Below are 18371 nucleotides of genomic sequence, written 5' to 3' on the forward strand. Positions count from 1 at the left end.
GGTGAGATTCTTTTTTTCCAAGATTTTGAATGGTATATTAGTACTTTTACATTATAAGTGACTAAAATTCACTAACTTATAAAGTTTTGGCTATTTTGCTAAATACTAAGTTTGAAATGGTCAGTTCATACAAAAATGCTATTATAAATAGGCTTTTAGGCCTCATTGTAATGAGAGTTTTGAAGGAAGGAAAAAATCGACCTTTTTATCAAGAGTGTTTTTCCGCTTTTCCTATAATCCGAGTCTACATTAAATTCCTTGACTTTTTTTTTTTAAGAAAACTAATATTTTTATTATTAAGGTTTCTATTTTTAAAAAAAAATTATATATCTTGTTTTGTTCGTATAATATGGGCGTTAATTTGGCATCTGCTAATTAATATGAAAACTACTGTTGAAATTCTTGACTTTCATATTATTATTATTATATAATATATTTATTCGTAATTCTTACTAATTAGTTTTCCAAAGTCATTTAGATTAATCGATATCTAAAGCAAAGTGTTTTTTCATACATGTTCATGCATTGCATTTATGATGTGTATAAATATACGTAAATGTTATAGAAGGCCACTCTGCTTTTCTTTTTTCTTTTTTTTTTTAAATAAAAAAAATGTTTACTTACTAGAAAGTCGAAATCCCTTGGACGTGCAGGCACATATTACATTTTATATTTCTTAAAAAAAATCAAATTAATAGAGTATTTGATCGTGCATGAAAAAATTTACGAGAAAAAAAAACCTTATAGTAGCATAAGAAAACCTACACGTGAGTGCGAATAAACTTAACAGTCACTTAATTAGTGAATAACTTTTTCTATTACTGCTTGGTATTATATTTGTAACATGTCCTAACTGTTTTTATTTTTCACGTTGTTAATTAAAATTACAGAAGGGAGTGAGTTTCCGACCAGTTAATGAAGGAGAGATACAAATAGCAGTCGCTTAAAGATTCACACATCAACGAAAATCACTTGCTTGCTTGGGATGTTACGTACTACTAAATTCTCATATAAACGACCAAAATAAGACTACGTACAACTAGTTTCTAGGGTTTTATATGTTTTATATATCTATAGAAAGTATTTAGAAACTATGTATAATTAACCTTTTTTGTTTTCAGTGCTTGGAATATACACAGCCCTTTCAGTTGAATTTTTTTATTTTATTTTTATTTTTATGTGCATGTCACTACTACAACATGTGGCTTCCACAACGGAATTTAGACAACGGTTGCAAAAACACAGAGATTTGGACGACAAATGCTTTAAAACCGTCGTATAAAGTCTCCCAAAGATGCCGCCCGCAGCGGCGACGGGTCTAGTCAAACGGCTCTGTAGGGACTCAAAGAATATTAAAGACTTAATTCACAAGTCTCCTAAATTAAAATTAATATTTTTCGTGTCTCAGCAATATTAAACTAATTGGTTATCTTTGGTCAGCAATAATATAATAATAATTGCAAAAAAAAAAAAAAAAAAAAAAAAGATGTACGTACACTTATCAATGAATCAATGGATGGGTTCTCATTTTCTCTCTCTTCGTTAGAGAAGATGGTGATGATGAACCCATATTATATCTATATATGTATAATATTTATTGGATAAATAATAATGAACACATGCTTTGCTGACAAAAAGAATGCAAATATGACGCAAGTTGTTCATGAGGACCATTGATCAGGTACAGTGAGGAAGTAAGAAGTCATGGCTTTTCGGAACCTTTTCTTGTACTGAATCGGCGAAATAATGGTCGGAGGAGCGTTCTTGTGGCCGCCCAGAATCCCCGAGGCTTTGACCCAAGTCTCCAAATGCTTGTCCCACGTGTACTGCCTCATGTAATCTATGATCCCCAAAACCAGCTCTTCTCTCTCCTCGTCCACTCCGACCAGCAGCGAGTAATCCATCACATCCACCGACTGTATAATAACACAAACAGATCTCAATCAGGGTTTGCATCAGAGAGAGAGAGAGAGAGAGAGAGAGAGATGTATTACTGCCAAAAACGCGGTGTCGTTCCAGATAGCTCTTTCGAGGCTCCTCTTCGATTTGCTTCCGAGGAAAATGGGCTTCGTCCGCAGTGTCTCCAACAAGTTCATGTCGAGAAGCACCGTGTTCGCGCCGGTCGTATCGGAGTTGTAACGAGACCGAGCAGAGCCCTTGAGATCATACACTCTCGAGATGTTTCTCTTGAAGAAGAGGTTCTCCATAACCATCAAGTCCATTTTGGTCTCTTTTCCACCTTTTGCGTGCTTCGTCGAAACCTGCCAATATACAGTAACCGATAAGTTAAGTAAAGAGACCCACCAGAGAATCTCAATGGAAAACAGTTTTAAAAAGCCAAAAGGCCCGACCTGATATATTCCAAGGATTTTGGCGAGACAGGTCGGGCTTCGCGATGTTATCGACTCCGTGAGGTATTTGAAATATTCGGGTGCGAATTCCTCGAAGGAATCAAGCTCCGTCTTCGTGACTTGTTTCACAATGAACCTCTCGTCCAATGACTTGGCAAAGTAGACGTTGCTTTTCCCGCCCTGAGCGCACCATCTCTTGCACCGGCTCAACGACCGTACGAACTCCACTTCGCTCGGGCAGCATTTCTTTCTCAGAGAGTCGAACGACTCGGCGAAATAGCACGTGACGGAGAATTTCACCGTATCGTCCCCGAACGAGAGTCTCAGATGCGGAGACTTTTTTGTGTCCGTGAACAACGAGCTCATCGTCGAAGAACTGTCTTCTTGCCCGGTTCCGAACCGCATGTAGTCGAGGTCCATCGAGCCAAAAGATTGCCACGCCGTGAGAGTAGAGGCCGAAGAGCTGTCTTCTCTGGTGACAATCTCCTCGGGCTCGTTTGACTTCTCGGCGACCCAGTCATCGTATTCCTTCGAGCTGAGGGCGTACGAGATCACGCTGGTGGGTTCGTGATCGTACACGGCGATGACCAAGTCGGTCTGGCCAGTCTGGGGAAGCAACATTCTCACGCCTTCGCTCATATTCGAGGCGCAGGAGATGAACGAGGGTGTCGAGCTCAGAATCAAGTTCAGCTTCTGTGCCTCTAACGGCAACACCTGAGAGTAAGTCCTCACCACGCTCGAGACCGGGTCTCTGATCATACTTCGGAATTCGCCGGAAACGTGGAAAGATCTGAGGGACGAGGCGTGAAGAAAAGACGGTTGTAACCCTTTTTGGATTCGTTCTTGGATTCTCAGTGCGGAGTCGAAAGAATGAACTCTCACCGGCTTCGCCAGCCTTCTAAAGGCTAGACTGTCGGCTTGACCCGCGAGCCGCTCTGGACTGGCCGGAACTTGATCGGTGCCGGTCCAAGCCAAGTCTATTCTCTCCGAGAGAGTAGATTCGTCCGAATTTGTTTCTTCTTCAGGTCCACATGAGTCACACACCGGCTCGGTACTCTCTCTCTGTTCCGAGAGAAGATCGCTTTCGGGGGAATCGGGAAATTTAAATGATTCGGATGCGTACTCAGGTCCGCTTTCCTTAAATGAATCGCTTTTCAACTGTATGTGTGGAAGAAACGACGATTTCGCTTGTGCCTCGGGAATATGTGTGCTGTTCCTTTTGAGAAGAGAGTCGAGGGAATAAAATCGGCGGTCCCAAACATGAGAACCGACAAGAAGAGCTCGTCTCAAGCGATTAAGTTCCAAAACGTCGACAAACATGTGGTCCGGTTCTGAAGTCTCCATGATAGCTGGTTGTAGAGTTGCCTGATTTCAATAAGAAAATCTCATTAGGAACCGAACAGTATTGTTTCAAACAAGAGAACGTGATTTTGGAATGGGACTGAGACATAAATATTGAAACACAGTCGCGCTACTTACAATGTAATCATTTCTTTCCTTTTTCATGAGTTCCTTCAGATTCGTTATCTGATTCTCCAATTCGCATGTGTCCGACCATTCATGCGAAGAAGCTTGTCTTTTGCTCTCCATTCCATCGAGAACATCGGATATCTCCGCATATAGTGTTTCCATTTTTCCCATAAGCTGTTAGTAAAAAGGGAAGAAAAAATAAAGTAGCCAATGTTAGAATCATAAATTCATATAAAACAAGATAATAGCTTCAAAAAACAAAAGGAAAGAAAGAAAAAGATTCTTCTCAAACCTGAGTCACTTCTTTATTAAGCCACTCTGGCTGAACTCGGCCGTTGAACTCGAGCACCGACGGAGGCAAATGGACGGACATGATGTCGATAGGGGAGTAGCGGAAAAACGCAACCGTGCTCCCAAACCTGTTGCATGAAAAAAGAAAAAGTCATTGTCAAACGATTTCCGAAGACCCATTTGGAATGTTAACCCCAAAAAAAAAAAAAAAAAAAGATTCCCGAGTCCGTACCCATAGTAACGAAGGCAGTCCTTTTGCAAAGAATGGCCACAAGTAGCGATGCGATTAGCGGTGGCGTGGTTTGAGAAGCTAAGTTCCAAGAACTTCCCGAAAGAGAGTCCCCAGGCGGCGTCCGACATGACGACCCGTCGAGTGGCCGGTGGGACCCCATCGATGTGGGCGCACCGTAAGCAACGGTGCCACATCCATATTCTGCCGTCTCTCTCCCCCGGAAGCTTCAGAGAAGGAAGCCTCCGCACATTGATCGTCAGATTCCCCTGCGGATGGGTGTAGCACAACACATGGGCTTCCGCCGTTTCTTTACATGATCTACAGCACGTTGTCTAGCACCGAGAAAAACAAAAAACAGGGTTAATCGATTGCGTCGCGGCCCAAGAATTCCACAAAAAAGATCAAGATTACCTGGTCAAACAAGTCATCGCGCAGATATCTCCCCAGAGGCTTGTCGAAACAGCCGTAGAACCTGATGCGCATAAGGCGAGAGCGTTCACATACAGTTCCTTTTAGTACGCAGCGACTAGAAAAGGATACCAATAAGCTTTGGTGAGAGTCGGCAGCCGAGAAGTACTCGCTCGAAACCTCACTCTCTGACAGCCTTTCGGATTTCGCCAATTCGTACGACTCTTCCCCGAAAGGCGAGGTTGCTTGAGATCCGGGTTGGAAAGGAGTTTCGATGTACGAGTCCTTTCTTTCGTCGGACTCATTCAAAGACAAGCCTAAGCCCATATTAGATGCGGGTCCATCGTTGGAGGCATAGGGATCAAGGTATCCGACCATGGAGTTCTCGAACTCAGCTGGCAAGGAATGACTGAAATCCTCAGAAAAAGATTCGAACCCCACGAGTACTGGATCGAGACTTGCAATCACTTCATTACTAGGCGAAGCAATCGAGTCGGGTATCACTGAATCGGCCGCGGGGCTGTCTATCGGCTGTCCCTGAACCATCTTTGGCAGGGAAGCACCTTCGTCTGCAAGAAATGAAGTCTCGAGGGATAAATGATACGCTGCGAAAACTGCGTACTGAACAACGTGTTTAACCTTCTTCAGTTCCTCACGGCAAGCGCCTTTGAGAAGGACCTACAGCGATTTTGCTACGATTAATTGGATAAAAAAATAAGACTGGTTGGATTACAGACTCACTTAGAGACTAAAAAAGCGTTATTACCGTGCAACCCAGACGCCTAGGACATCCTTCGAAAAACATCAATGTTTTACACGGTTTTCTGTTGAATTGATTGCTAGGCTCGTGTTCTTCGGAAAACTTTTCCAACCGAAACAGTTCACAGTGCCCGGTTCGAGTGGTGGAGATGCTATCGACCGACGGTGTGACCAAAGCGCCGGTGCACCTCGATATACGCTCCAGCAAAGGCCTTTTGAAGTTCAGCACCAACGATATTTCCTTTGAGAGTAGATACTCTTGTGCATAAGAAGACACGCTCTTCTCAACGAGCAGGACGTTTGGGCGGTGAGCTTCGATCCTCGAAATGATCACTTTCAGATGATCGTTTTCCTGTAGTGAAAAATATTAGTATTAGAAGTCGAAGCTTATTTATAATATGCGATAGAAGTTCAAGGTCCGAAGAAGCAACCGACCTGCTGAAGCAAAGTATTAAACGATGCGAGCTGATTTGGAACTCTTTGATATTCCAAAGCTCCTCCTAAAATCATCAGCCGGGGATTTTTGTACTGTGAGGTCATGCGCTTGTGCTTTATATTTTTCGTACAAACTACGCCCTTTACAAGAGAACTGCATATATATAACATATTCTATGAGATCGTATATATCAAGGAACTTAAAAATTGGGAAAGAAAAAAAAAACGGAATTTTACCTTTGGCTTGGACTTCCTGAAGCTATACATTTGACTTTTACGTAATCACCGGGGTCCATGCTACCCCCTCTACTCGTATCGGGCTTCACGGAAATCGCGGCTTGCCACGCCAAATCCGTGACTATGTCAAGCCAGTCCTTGGTTCCGTTGTCTTCTTGACCGACCGCCAAACCTTCTCCTTGTAAAAGCTGAGACACGAGGGCTCTGAAATGCCCCTGAACCACGGCCCTGAGAGGCTCCTTGTTCCCGGCCTCGCTCTGTTTATCGGTGGAGAAGAACGCGGACGTGTAGTCTTCGTCGTCCTCGTCCTCGTAACGGAACAGCCCGTTGCTCTCGGCCTCGTCGTTCTCGTCCTCCGGCGGCGGCGGATACCACAGCCGACCGTTCTTCTCGAAGTCCAGAGGCGTTTGCAGAGACGAGACGAGCTCGTCGGAGCACTCGCACGGGTCGTGATCGGGCGCCGTTGGGTCGAGCTTTTTTAAAACAAGCTCTTGACCGGCGACGCGGCTGTGGCTCCGTGACATCGAGGCTTCCCTCTTCTGTACACTCATGAGTCCGCTTCTATAGTTAGTGTTGTTGTTGTTAATCCTAGAGGGGCTGTCAGAAGGACTTGATCCCACAGACCGAGTAAAAGTCTCGTTCCTAGCACTATAACTAATCGAATCCGTATCAGAATTGTCTTGCCCGTATTCACTCAATGGGCTAAAAAAATGCTTCCCAGAATCCTCAGCTTCCTCTTCGTCGCTCCTACACGCCAATCGGTCGAAAACAAATGTCTTAAGCCATCCATAAAAGTCAACTTAAGAATAATTGCACTAATTGGACTGAATTCAAGGAACACAGATCGATAAGTGATCTCGATGAAGTAAATCATTTATATAACCTAGCAATACAAGATCTTCTAAACAAGGAAAGAGATGAAAAGAAAACACGAAATTGCTTGATAGAAAACACAAAGACGAAAGCTTTTTTCTTTTTTTTTTTTTACCTGCCGGAAGAGTGAGGAACATGAGCAGAGTTTCCACAGTCCCGAGAATCGAGGAACCGCGAGAAATGATGATCGGGCCGGATTGGCTCCGTATCGGCGGGGCACTTTATTCTGGCGCCGCCAAAGCACGGCTCCGAGGAAGAAGAAGGATGAACCTTCTCGCTGCTCTTGTCCCGCCGGAGACCCATCTCTGAGCACACCCTGCACGTCCCCGCCAGGCTGTCTCCGGCGACCGGGACACACCTATCGCAGTATCCCCGGCCGCAACTCCGGCACCAGAATCCGAGGCCGTCGCCGGAGCAGCAATCGCAGCAGAACGCGGCGGCGGTTACGTTGTTGTTGTTGTCGTTGAGCATTTTAAAATTTCCGCCGGAAAAACGCTGTAAATCAGTGACAGTTGTAGAGTCTCCCCAGTAAAGCCAAGACCTGACCTTTACTATTAGATCTGATAGTGATGAATCAGGTATTCCCATAGAACACCAAAAAAAACCAACTTCTTCTTCTTCACAACCAAATCTCTCTCTCTCTCTTTCTCGTTCTGTTTTTCACCTAAATTTAGTATTTTTGCACTTTTTTTCACTCTTGGACACAGATTACTCAGACACTGGCTGACTCTTGTATAAAGATGTTTAGATATAGCAAGACTATGTATTAACGTAAATAGAAAATCCCACGATAAAAACGGTGGGCGATTTCAGTTGACTTTGGCTAAATCTGCTATTTTTTTTTTTTTTTTTGGATTTTTGCTGAATTTAGAATGAGAGAACACAAAAAAAATAATCCTCCGAGAATCACAAAATATATCCGAGGAGGAGAAGAAAACAAGACATACGATTGTATGTGCACAAATCTAATACTTCTATATTTATTTACAGCCAAACCGTATCACAAAAAACTATATGATCGTATCGAATCTCTATCCTTTAATTCCACAAAACACGAACGATATGGTGAAACCATAAACCCTAGCCAATCCCTGATTCTTCGAACTCAGATTCGAGCATGAAAGCTATCCAGATCGCGAAACCCTATCATCGACGAACGAGAAACAACGCCATTGAACAAGCGCAAGTAAAGTAAAAGAGTGATTAAGAAGCAAAGAGAAAAAAGAGAAAAGAAATGTTAAGCAAACTTAATCAGCTATTTATTAACTGACTTAACTATATTATTACCGAAGATTGGACAATGCTTTTATTGATTTTGTATTAATTAAAAGAGAGAGAGAGAGAGAGAGAGAGAGAGATCTTTCATCACCATTTCATTCCGATGAGAGAGAGAGAAGAAGAAGCAATTCTTTTTTTTTCTCTTTCTCCTTCATTTTCTTTTTCATTTCTTTTCCTTTCTCTCAGTTTTCTCATTCTTTCTAACAACAATTGTTTGTGCAGTTGTTGGAATTAAAATAATGGTTTCAAAAAGCATCAACAAACAACACACCAACTTTACTTTTACTTTTATTTTTAATTCTATTTTTTTCATGAATTTGGGATTATTTGGAGATATTATTATGTGTATTTGATTAATTTTGAGACTTTATACTTTATTATATTCATATAAATCTCGCAAACCATGTCTATTTAATGATAAATTTATATTTCTCAATATGTTTCTGGTGAAATAGTAGTTTATCATATTATATTATATTTTTCGCTAATTATCTATTTTGTTGTGAAGCAGTGGTTATTGTTGGATTATTTCGCATCTTTTAATGGTCAGAGGCTAAATATTCAAAATCAGTGTGTGTGACAACAAGAGAGAAAAAGAGAAAATGGAACCGTGCTAGATAATAGAAAAGTAAAAAATGCAAATTTTAGAGTATAGGCGCGTGCTGAATACTCTCCATTGACAATATCTAGAACGGGCAAAGAAAGTCATTGATGTGGGTCAAACGGAATGGGTTGATTCTTTTGAATTGACCCGATTCTCTCTCTCTCTCAAGATTAATATTATTTTCTACACCGGCTAAGTAACAAATAATCGTAAATAAACTTATTTACACGTTTTAAAAAATTGACTTTTGTCGCGTTTTTTTACACAAGATCTCCTCTATAATAATATGTATATATCATTTCAACATTTTTTTCTCATTTTTTTTAAATTATTGTTGTCCTTAAAATCGATCAATTCCGATTAAATTTGATTACCTCCGATAATTTCGATAAAATATAATGGAATTCATTATGTTTTCTATTATTAGAGTTTTTTTTAAAAACTCTATTAGAGTTCAAAATATAAATTTGGATTATGTTGAGAGAGAGAATGACACACTACTATGATTAATTAGAACTATCTTCCTTAAGTGAAAGAAATAACCACTTTTAGGAGCGGAGCTCGACTTGAGTTTCTAGCTCTGCGACTAGCCACCTTGTATTATATATATGGTGATTTTTGCAAGAAAAAATCACTCATCCTCTAATGTCATTAGTTGAGATTTCTAGTGCTCGAGTGTTATAGAAAATCAAACTCTATTTGATTTTTTTTGGTTCCCACACACAAATTCTGCCATGTTTGGTATTCCTCTCAAAAACAATTTTTTAGTTTTTGAGTTGAAAAAATTGAAAAAATTGAAAACAAAAATTGAAAACATGTTTGGTTTAAGTTTTTGGAAAAAAATTTCAAAAAATTTTGAAATTGTTTTGGAAAAAAAGTAAAGAAGACTGAAACAAATAAAAGGTGTTTTTGAAAAAAAAAATTATTCTCTTCTCTCCTCTTTCTCCTCATCTTCTCTTTTCATTCTTTCAAAAACAAAAATGAAAACTATACCAAACATTTTTTTTCTTCAGTTTTTTCACTTTCTCAAAAACAAAAATGAAAACTGTACCAAACAGCTTTTTGAAAACAACTACAAAACAGTTTTTCAGTACAACTACAAAAATTAGAAAACAGAAAACAAAAACTTTTTGAGTTAACTACCAAACACAACCTTTAGTTTTTTAAGCTCATTTATAGAATTTTTGTTGCTAGTGCATCTCAAGTCAAGATCAAGGGAGGGACATGGAAATAATAATTCAAACGTTACTACAAAGTTCAAACACGCTACACGAGGCTGGTACACTTGTGTTCATTCCGTTAATAACATATATCCTTTGATTAGGTTATTTAGACGGTTATTTATGAAGTATGTAAAGAAAATTTTGAAATTCTGCCACAATGAAGTATTGTTCTTCTTTTTATTAAATCCCAATGTCATTTACAACACTGCGAGCTGCATTTATTGAGTTCCGAAACATTTGTTGCTCCATAATTTGTTATGTTAATTTGGACACCATTTTCTAATTTTTATTAAAATTTCAACCATTTGAACTTTTCATCAGCCACTCATACACAAAACTTGATCTCAGCTCAATATAATTCACTAACAATTCCACCAAATTATGACAAATTCACTTTTCTTCAAAAATCCTTGCTCTTCTTCAACTCTCAATGAGTTATCAAGAATTATTATGAGTAAGATCTCTCGCAACAATGATATCCTTCCAACATGATTTATCTCCAATTTTCATTACCACGTCACAAAAAACAGTATTGTTGCTTAAACCTACGAAAACGAACCTATAACAAACCGAAACCATGCCACAAAATGTCATCCCAATTTATATTATTGTCGATTCGTGCAATTCTTCGAAAAATTTGATTTTATAAAAAAACAATCTTTGTTTTAAAGACTATTCGTTCATAATATTACATAATTCACTAATATATACATTTATTAACGATTCTTCTCAACTTCATTTTTTCTATTTTCTAATTCTTCCATTTTTTTCTCATTTTTGTATGGACTTCCGGCGAGTTTCTCGGCAAAATACCGAGCTTAGTTTGATGCTTAGTGTTGGATGTTCATTTTTTTAAATTTTAAGTACATAAGTAGTTATTGTACAAGTATTCTGGGTGTTTTGATTTCAGTAAGTTTGTATGTGCACTCTTACAAATTTTATTTTATGAAATCAAAATATATAAATTTCTTAATAATTTTTTCCTTGCAATTCTCGCGAAATAAAACAACGTTCAATGTCCAATATTTAGTGAATAGCACAATTTCGATGCAATTTATCAAAATTTGAAACATTGGTTTAAGTTATGTATTTCATAAAAAAAAATATTTCACTGAAATGTATAGAAATACTAAAGACTTTATACTATGTGGATCGTTTTTCTCGTAGAATTTAGGGACGAAATTTTGCTCGAATCAGCGGTAATTTTTTCTATTTCAAGGAGTATTTGTAATTTTATTTATTAAACACTGCTTGTTGCGTGCGTATGTAATTTATGTTATTTGTAAAATTTCTCTTTCAAGTGCGGATTTTATCATGTCTAGTTTTTAAGTTCATGGGATTTAAGCTTATGATTATAACCTAATTAGTAGTACCGTGGAGTAACGATATAAATCAGTAAATCTTCGATACTTTCTAGTCTTCGAATTTGTACAGGTGTAAATTATGAATATGATTTTGAAACTTAAATGCAATGAATCTACAAAAGTTATGAACATTAAAAACCCTTGAATTGTGTGAAATGTTCAGCTTCTTTACTGTATCCATAATTAATTCCCACATTGAATTACATTATGCCGTATAAGAATGCAAATGAATTGTATAGGTATGTTCTTTTATTTACCTGTCACACGATACCATGCATATTATATTCCCAAAGCCAAGACAAGACGTGGATTATGGGTAATGGTTTAGTATATGTAATCTGATTATTACATGTGAGTTCATTAATGAGAAATAACAAATTCATTCCTTTTTTTTTTATCTTTAGTTACAAGTCATGCATGGTGCCATGATCTCAAAAAGTTAATACCTAATACAAGCTCTCCACATTTAATCTATGTTTTAATATTTACTAAGCAAGAGGGATAAGAAAAATGTTTGCAAAAAAAATAAATTAGAAAATATTATGTATAATTAGGTAACGCATTACTCAAACTAAAAAAAATTAACATGGTTTCGAAATTATTATTCTCTTTTTTTAAGGGCAGCAGCCAATGGAGATTTAACCCACGACTTCCAATTCGGAGGTAGTGTGGAATTACCAACTAGACTATTTTAGGTATCAAAATAACTTATTATTCAGGTATTTTTTTTAGTGTTGAATCCTACTCGTGGTTTTTGGTGAGTTCTGGAGGCCTTGTTCCAAGAGACATGAAGATAAACTTGGGCATTTGGAATGGAATTGGGGCGGAAATATTTTCCTTCCGACTAGTTAAAGAGAACAGAAGGATTCCTTCCGACGGCCTTGATGAAATGGAAGGAAAATTTCCATTGATTTGTATCAATGACATCACGGTTAGTAAATTCTATTATGATTTGTGAGTGATCTCGTGACATTAAACTTGCACGTTATTCTTTCATGATTTTTTTTTATTATTTTATCCATGTAGTCAAGTACATTAATTGTTCTAGATCCATATAATTATTTCAAACAATTGGTATTAGAGGTTATGATCGGAAATTTGCAAGTTTAATTGAGATTGATTTTAAAATTGTCAAATATGCGGATGCATTTTGTTTCATGAATTTTAGACAAATTTTATTTTGTTCAAATTTTTCAAAAGAAATATTATGTAAAGACCTATCTGATCATATGATGAGTCATAAAATATGTTGTAACTGATTCGGAGTATCTTTACACAAATACTTAAAGTAATTTTTGTTGATGTTGGACTTCTTCCTCGAGATAACAAGAGAGGGATTCGGCCCAATACAAGGAAATTGGGCCCAAGCCCACGTATTTGTGCTAACAGGTTCGAAAACGGCGCCAGCCCGATAGAAGATTCTAATACCAGCTCAAGATAACCGTCCCTCGAAGACTCGTAGATACGAAGCCAGTCAGCCCGGACAATCCATAACTGCTCATTGTATGAATAAGTCTCCAACGACAGGTGTCCCAAGACGTAGGAGTAAGTTCCAACTGACACACGACGTGTCACCTGTAACCCGGAGCTCGCAGCCTCATCTCTCGTTCTATAAATATAAGATAATCAAGCCTATGTCAGAGACGTTACGTTATTCTCATTTTTACTCTACAATCTTGCAATCTTTGCCTTCCAGTTGAAATCTCTGTATTATTTTGAGCTATTGTAATAAAAACAACCCCGAGCTTACTTTACACTCTATTTTCTTGCCTTTATTCATTATTAAATTCGTCTAGCTTTCTGTTTGATCTTGCAACGGAGAATAAAGGCCCATTTACAAATCTAAATCGATCCATTTAACCTCGCAAATTTTCGTGATTGTTTTGGTGTGATTTATCACCTCAACAGTTCTCACACTTAGATGTCGATAAAAAACCATAACCAAAAGATCAAGAATTAGATAAGTCGCCGTGCATGACTAAAACGTATATTGATTAGAACAAAAACCCCAAAGTGAGTTTTATTAAAATTAATAGCTGAATAGTATATCGAAAATTCAAATTCGATGTATTTCTAAATATCTCGTAATTAAAAAATATTATATTTTTAATTAGATTCGCGCAGAAAAAAAAACGTGTGATCAAATGTGACTCAATTGTTTTGAAAGTAGTTGTGTATAATTTTAAACAAAATATTTTGGTAAATTAAATAAATCATGCCACAAAGAAAATCAATCGATATGTGCCAAGATATTTCTCCAAAAATATCCGAGAAAAGTCATAGAAGGAGAAGGAAAAATAGTGATTGAAGAAGTCCAAATTCAAAATCGTTGAAACTAACTGATATGAAAATTTTATGGTATTATCATTCATATATATCAACTTACCACGTATATATTATGTGCAAGACAACGTGATAAATCTTTTTTTTCTAATTAATCGTCAAAGCACGACGTGATATACAGACCTACTTAAATAAATGTTTTCTTTTTTATATATTGTATTATTTTTATTTGCTAAACTTCTCTTAAATAGCTCTCATTTCTACATGAAACTACGGAGTGGACTGGTGGGTATTGTAAGCAACAAAATATGAAAAATAATATTCGGTTCATACGCATTTATCGGAATAGATAGCTAACTAACCGTAGTCTTTTAAAAAAAACAAATGAAAAACAAAAATAGTTTTACTATATTCCAAAAATACACACGTACTGTTATCTTTTCCCATGAAAGATCCATTTACTTGTCACTTATTCCCTTTAGTCGGTGCATAAACTTAGATGAGATGGAGCGTGAAACGAGTCTGGGATGTCTAGTGCAACAATAAAGATAAAGCAGAGAGAGAGAGAGAGAGAGAGAGAGAGAGAGAGAGAGAGAGAGAGAGAGAGATTTGGTAAGCTCATTGATTTGGTGAGAAGGCAACCCCTACATAGTGGTGTGCTTTTTACATATTTCTTTATTTTACAAAAGGATGGTGTTTCATTTTTCAATATATATTAATGTGTGGATCGTGCGTGTCTTTTGTTTTTTTCTGCCTCTAATAACTATTATAATTTATAATTTTGCCGCTTTATTTTTGTAGTACTCGTTTTCACGCTTCTTTTTGGCATTTTCTTTCCGTAAATAAAACTATGACAACGCTAATAAAACTTGACCCTGTTACGCACAAAATATATAGAGATATTGACGGCAATAATACGATTGACTTAACACTTAGTAAAAATCACTAAAAACTTAAATATTGACATATTTAGAATAAATCTCATTTGTACCCCATGGACTCGTATCTCAGTTACATTTCGCTCCATGGACTCGAAAATGTTGCAAAACTCATCTCACAACTCAAACACGTGTTACAAAACCACACTTCCGTCAGTATTTGGACGTTAAGTTTAACTTTTTGATGACGTGACAATATTTTAAAGGGTATAAGAGTATTTTCTATTATTCTAAATACTTTTAATATTTAAATATTGTTATCAGATATATTAATTGTTATTAAATAATTAAATATTTATTTTATTCTCTCTATTTTCTCACTTCCCCGAAGCTCCCCGCAGCCTGCGCAGCTCTCCGGCCTCGCTCTGATCTCCTTCACGCGACCAGACCGTCTCGGACCCGGTCGCGACTTCGCGTTCCCTCGGCTGGCTCGCCGGCACGCCGCTGGATTCCTCGAGCTCGACCCTTCCTCTCTTCGGGGTTCCTCGCGCTCGGCTTTCTTCTTGCGGTCCGCGCGATTGTAGGGTCTCGAAACTCCCCTCTTTGCGCGACTCAGGTGTGGACGGGACTTCACCACTCGATCGGCCTTCTTCTTGCTTGGATCTGTGTTGTGTGGAGGGGCGGCGCTCGGAGACGTCTCTGTCTCTCGGACCGCGCGACGAGGATCGGCGAGATCCGACTTTGGACGTCTCTCTCCGGGTCTGTGAAGCTTCCCGGGTTCGCGAAGCTCTCTCTGGCGATCTTCGTGACCTATGTTTCCCGGATCTGCAAATGCGCTTGCCAGTGGAACCTAATATTGGCATGCCTGGTTTTGATATTGCTATATTTTGTATTGAAATCCTGGGTTTGATTTTATAGGTCATTTCTTGGTTTAGTCTTATATATGAAGTGTGTTCTTATTTGGTTGGGTTACAGGGTTCAGGAGGATTGTTATTGTTTGGCATACCTAGGTTTGATAATGTTGTATTTTGATGGAAGGAAAAAACGCAGAGAAAAAAAGAAGAAGAGATGAAACAGAGAGAGAGACGATGACCAACGAAGACGATGAGCAGATTTATTTAAATTTTGGACTTAAACTAAAATTAGATTTAGCATTCAAACGTGACCCAAAGCTCCTATTCCCAGGGAAAGATGAAGAGCTCCTTCGCGAGATTCTGACCAACTGAGTGTTTGAACTTCGGCGAGCAATGTGAAAAAAAATTTCGACGAATCTGTGAAAACGAGAAAGTGAAAGAGAAAAGAGGGAACAACGTGAAAGAGAGAGGGAAGAAAGAGACAAGAAAAATAATAAGAGAATATTAGTTGAGAATAGTTGGTGAAACATTTATTTCTCTCACCTAATTTTAGTACTAGACGTGTCAATATTTAAGTTTTGGGAGATTTTTTTTAAGTATCAAACTAATGATATTATTGTTGTCAATATCTCATATATATATATATATATATATAGGGACGAAGCCAGAAATTCAAGCTAGGTGGGCTAATATGCGAAAAAAGTAAAGGGAGGACTAATTTGTAAATATTTGAGGTAAATTTAAAAAAAAATTAAAAACTGTAAAAAAAAGTGCAAATTTTTTTTTGGGGGCTATAGCACCCTCTAATAAGCACTATGTGACTTCACGTATATATACTATCAATTGGAATCACATAGCAAAGTCATAATACATGGATGGACTGCCCACATTTTGTCTCTAAAGTTGCATCGTTCATACACACAAAACCGTCCCCAAAAAGGATAAGAGGCACCAAAAAGAGGCAATCCAAGCCGCCCCTAGACAATCTTGTCCATCATCATCATGCGTGACTCATCTCCATGTGTAGGATATGTTATTTTTTGTTTAATATTAGATTTTCCTTCTTTTTTTTTTCTTTTTTTTTATTATCGATTTTGTACAGTCCCAAACTACTCTTCTTTTTATAAATATATATTAATTTCTCGTGCTTTGTTCAAAGTAAGAGTACAATGTACAAGGACCCACAAAGTACGTTTCCTAAGCCATTAAATATGCCCTAATAATAACTCATCATCCTCCAACTTCCATAGTAAATGCAATATTCGAAGAAAATATCTAATGTCAAGTTGTCATTAAAAACGTTCGGATATGGCTAGGTAAATTATAAATTTTGTTTTGGACTAACATGAAGCTATAATGATAACCCTCTCCTAACTTAACCGTTTCTAAAGGAGATACTTTATGGGCGTTGTTCATTAATTCATGCTCTCTAATTTGTAATTATTTATTGTGATGACCAAAAAAGCTATAAAAATTATAAACGAAAACTTCGACTAGAAAAAAACGAGTATGATTATTTCAAAAATGATTAAATAATATTTAAGATTTATGTGGCCAGATCTAAAGTTGGACCTTATGATCACATGTTGACCGTAGATCATAACTCCTTGAATAGAGGGTCTAGTCTCGCGAAAAAGTTTATTTCCGATCACTCGAGACCTAAAAAGATACGAGCTTTTAGGGCGAGAAGAGTTTTCTTCCTATGTAAGTTGGCAATCAAGTTTATAATTATCGTGACCAAGTCCCTGAGGCTATAATATTTTATATTGATAATTAAGATTGTTTCTCGTGGTTAAATATTTGTTTTGCTAGTATTTGGTTTGTTGATATTATAGAAAGAAAAAAGAAACTCTGCCAAAATTTATGTGGATTTCCTTATAGTTTATTATGAACTTAAATTACTTTTTCACGTTCATATACAAATCGATATGGTATAGCACTCATTACTAAAATGAAGTGGAATTCCGAGAACCAAGGTCTGGCCTAAAACTGGGATTCATGGGAGGCTGATGCGATGAGGATGAGTCTCAAGAAGAGACATGATTGGAGTATCATAATAAGCCATGTGATCTCCTAGAGGAGAATTGGTTTCCTCTCAATCTTGTGACTTCAAAATTGGATCATAATCATCACGCAACCAACTGATGGACATAATTGTTTTTACATTACATAGTGAGGAATCTCGCCGAAGCCTTTCCGGTGACAAATTCATGAGTAAACATTTTTTGCCTCTAAGAATTTCTATAGGTGTTGCTCGTTTTTGGACAACTATTTAGTGCGATCCACGGTCGGACCAAGTGATCGTGCTCGGAGCAAAGGTATTATGAACCAGAGGATTTAGGTTCCTCTTCGTAAACGGTCGGAAAACCTGTTCGTGAGATGATTTGAAACAAAGATGAACATCAACGAGCAATGTAAGTTGGAAAACCTTGTAGTAATGGTCCCTAAAGTTTGGCACGACGGAGTAAATTCTTAGAGAGGATCAAGAACAGGGACCAAGTCGTTGCGAAGATCTCCTATAGCGATGCAAAACACCCAAAATCGGAGTGGAGGACAGAGCCAAATTCTTTTAAAAAAATCAGGTCACGAGATTTTCAATTTGATACAGTGATAAAATTGGAAAGAGAAAAGCAGAAATTTGGTAGAGGGCCAAAAAAGAGGCGCTAGCATTTCATTAAAGAAATAATACAAAAAACACAATAAATAGTTAATGCATAAAATAAAAACCTATGAATAAATTACCCTTATTTACATATATTCTAATAGTAATAATAAATATAAGCATGATGTAGACTAAATGTCATCATCCACCTAAAAAACAAGATTAGCCC

At 37.5% G+C, this 18371-nt stretch overlaps 1 protein-coding gene across 1 annotated transcript; it reads right to left on the minus strand.

Annotated features, from left to right (window-relative positions):
- Positions 1–1366: 1366 nt before the first annotated feature.
- FAB1C (FORMS APLOID AND BINUCLEATE CELLS 1C) lies at positions 1367–8645 on the minus strand. The gene is made up of 11 exons (XM_089610191.1): positions 7172–8645; positions 6184–6930; positions 5947–6100; positions 5519–5863; positions 4756–5430; positions 4345–4676; positions 4114–4240; positions 3831–3995; positions 2352–3716; positions 1995–2261; positions 1367–1916 (listed from the first exon to the last, which is right to left on the minus strand). Exons 1-11 carry the CDS (start codon positions 7642–7644, stop codon positions 1662–1664), a joined length of 4905 nt encoding a protein of 1634 aa, XP_089466317.1. The 5' UTR covers positions 7645–8645; the 3' UTR covers positions 1367–1661.
- Positions 8646–18371: the final 9726 nt, after the last annotated feature.

This window comes from Urtica dioica, chromosome 3 (genome assembly GCF_054948205.1).
Source record: "Urtica dioica subsp. dioica isolate 48M chromosome 3, U.dioica_male_clone48M_v1_H2, whole genome shotgun sequence".
Taxonomy (NCBI): Eukaryota; Viridiplantae; Streptophyta; class Magnoliopsida; order Rosales; family Urticaceae; genus Urtica; species Urtica dioica.

Bases quoted from the DNA above. Each gene is read 5' to 3' on its own strand.
- FAB1C (XM_089610191.1), bottom strand. From the start codon at position 7,644: ATGGGAATACCTGATTCATCACTATCAGATCTAATAGTAAAGGTCAGG. The intron at 2,262-2,351 runs GTCGGGCCTTTT...GTATATTGGCAG, and splicing joins AAATCCTTGGAATATATCAG to GTTTCGACGAAGCACGCAAA. The intron at 1,917-1,994 runs GTAATACATCTC...GTTATTATACAG, and splicing joins ACGACACCGCGTTTTTGGCA to TCGGTGGATGTGATGGATTA.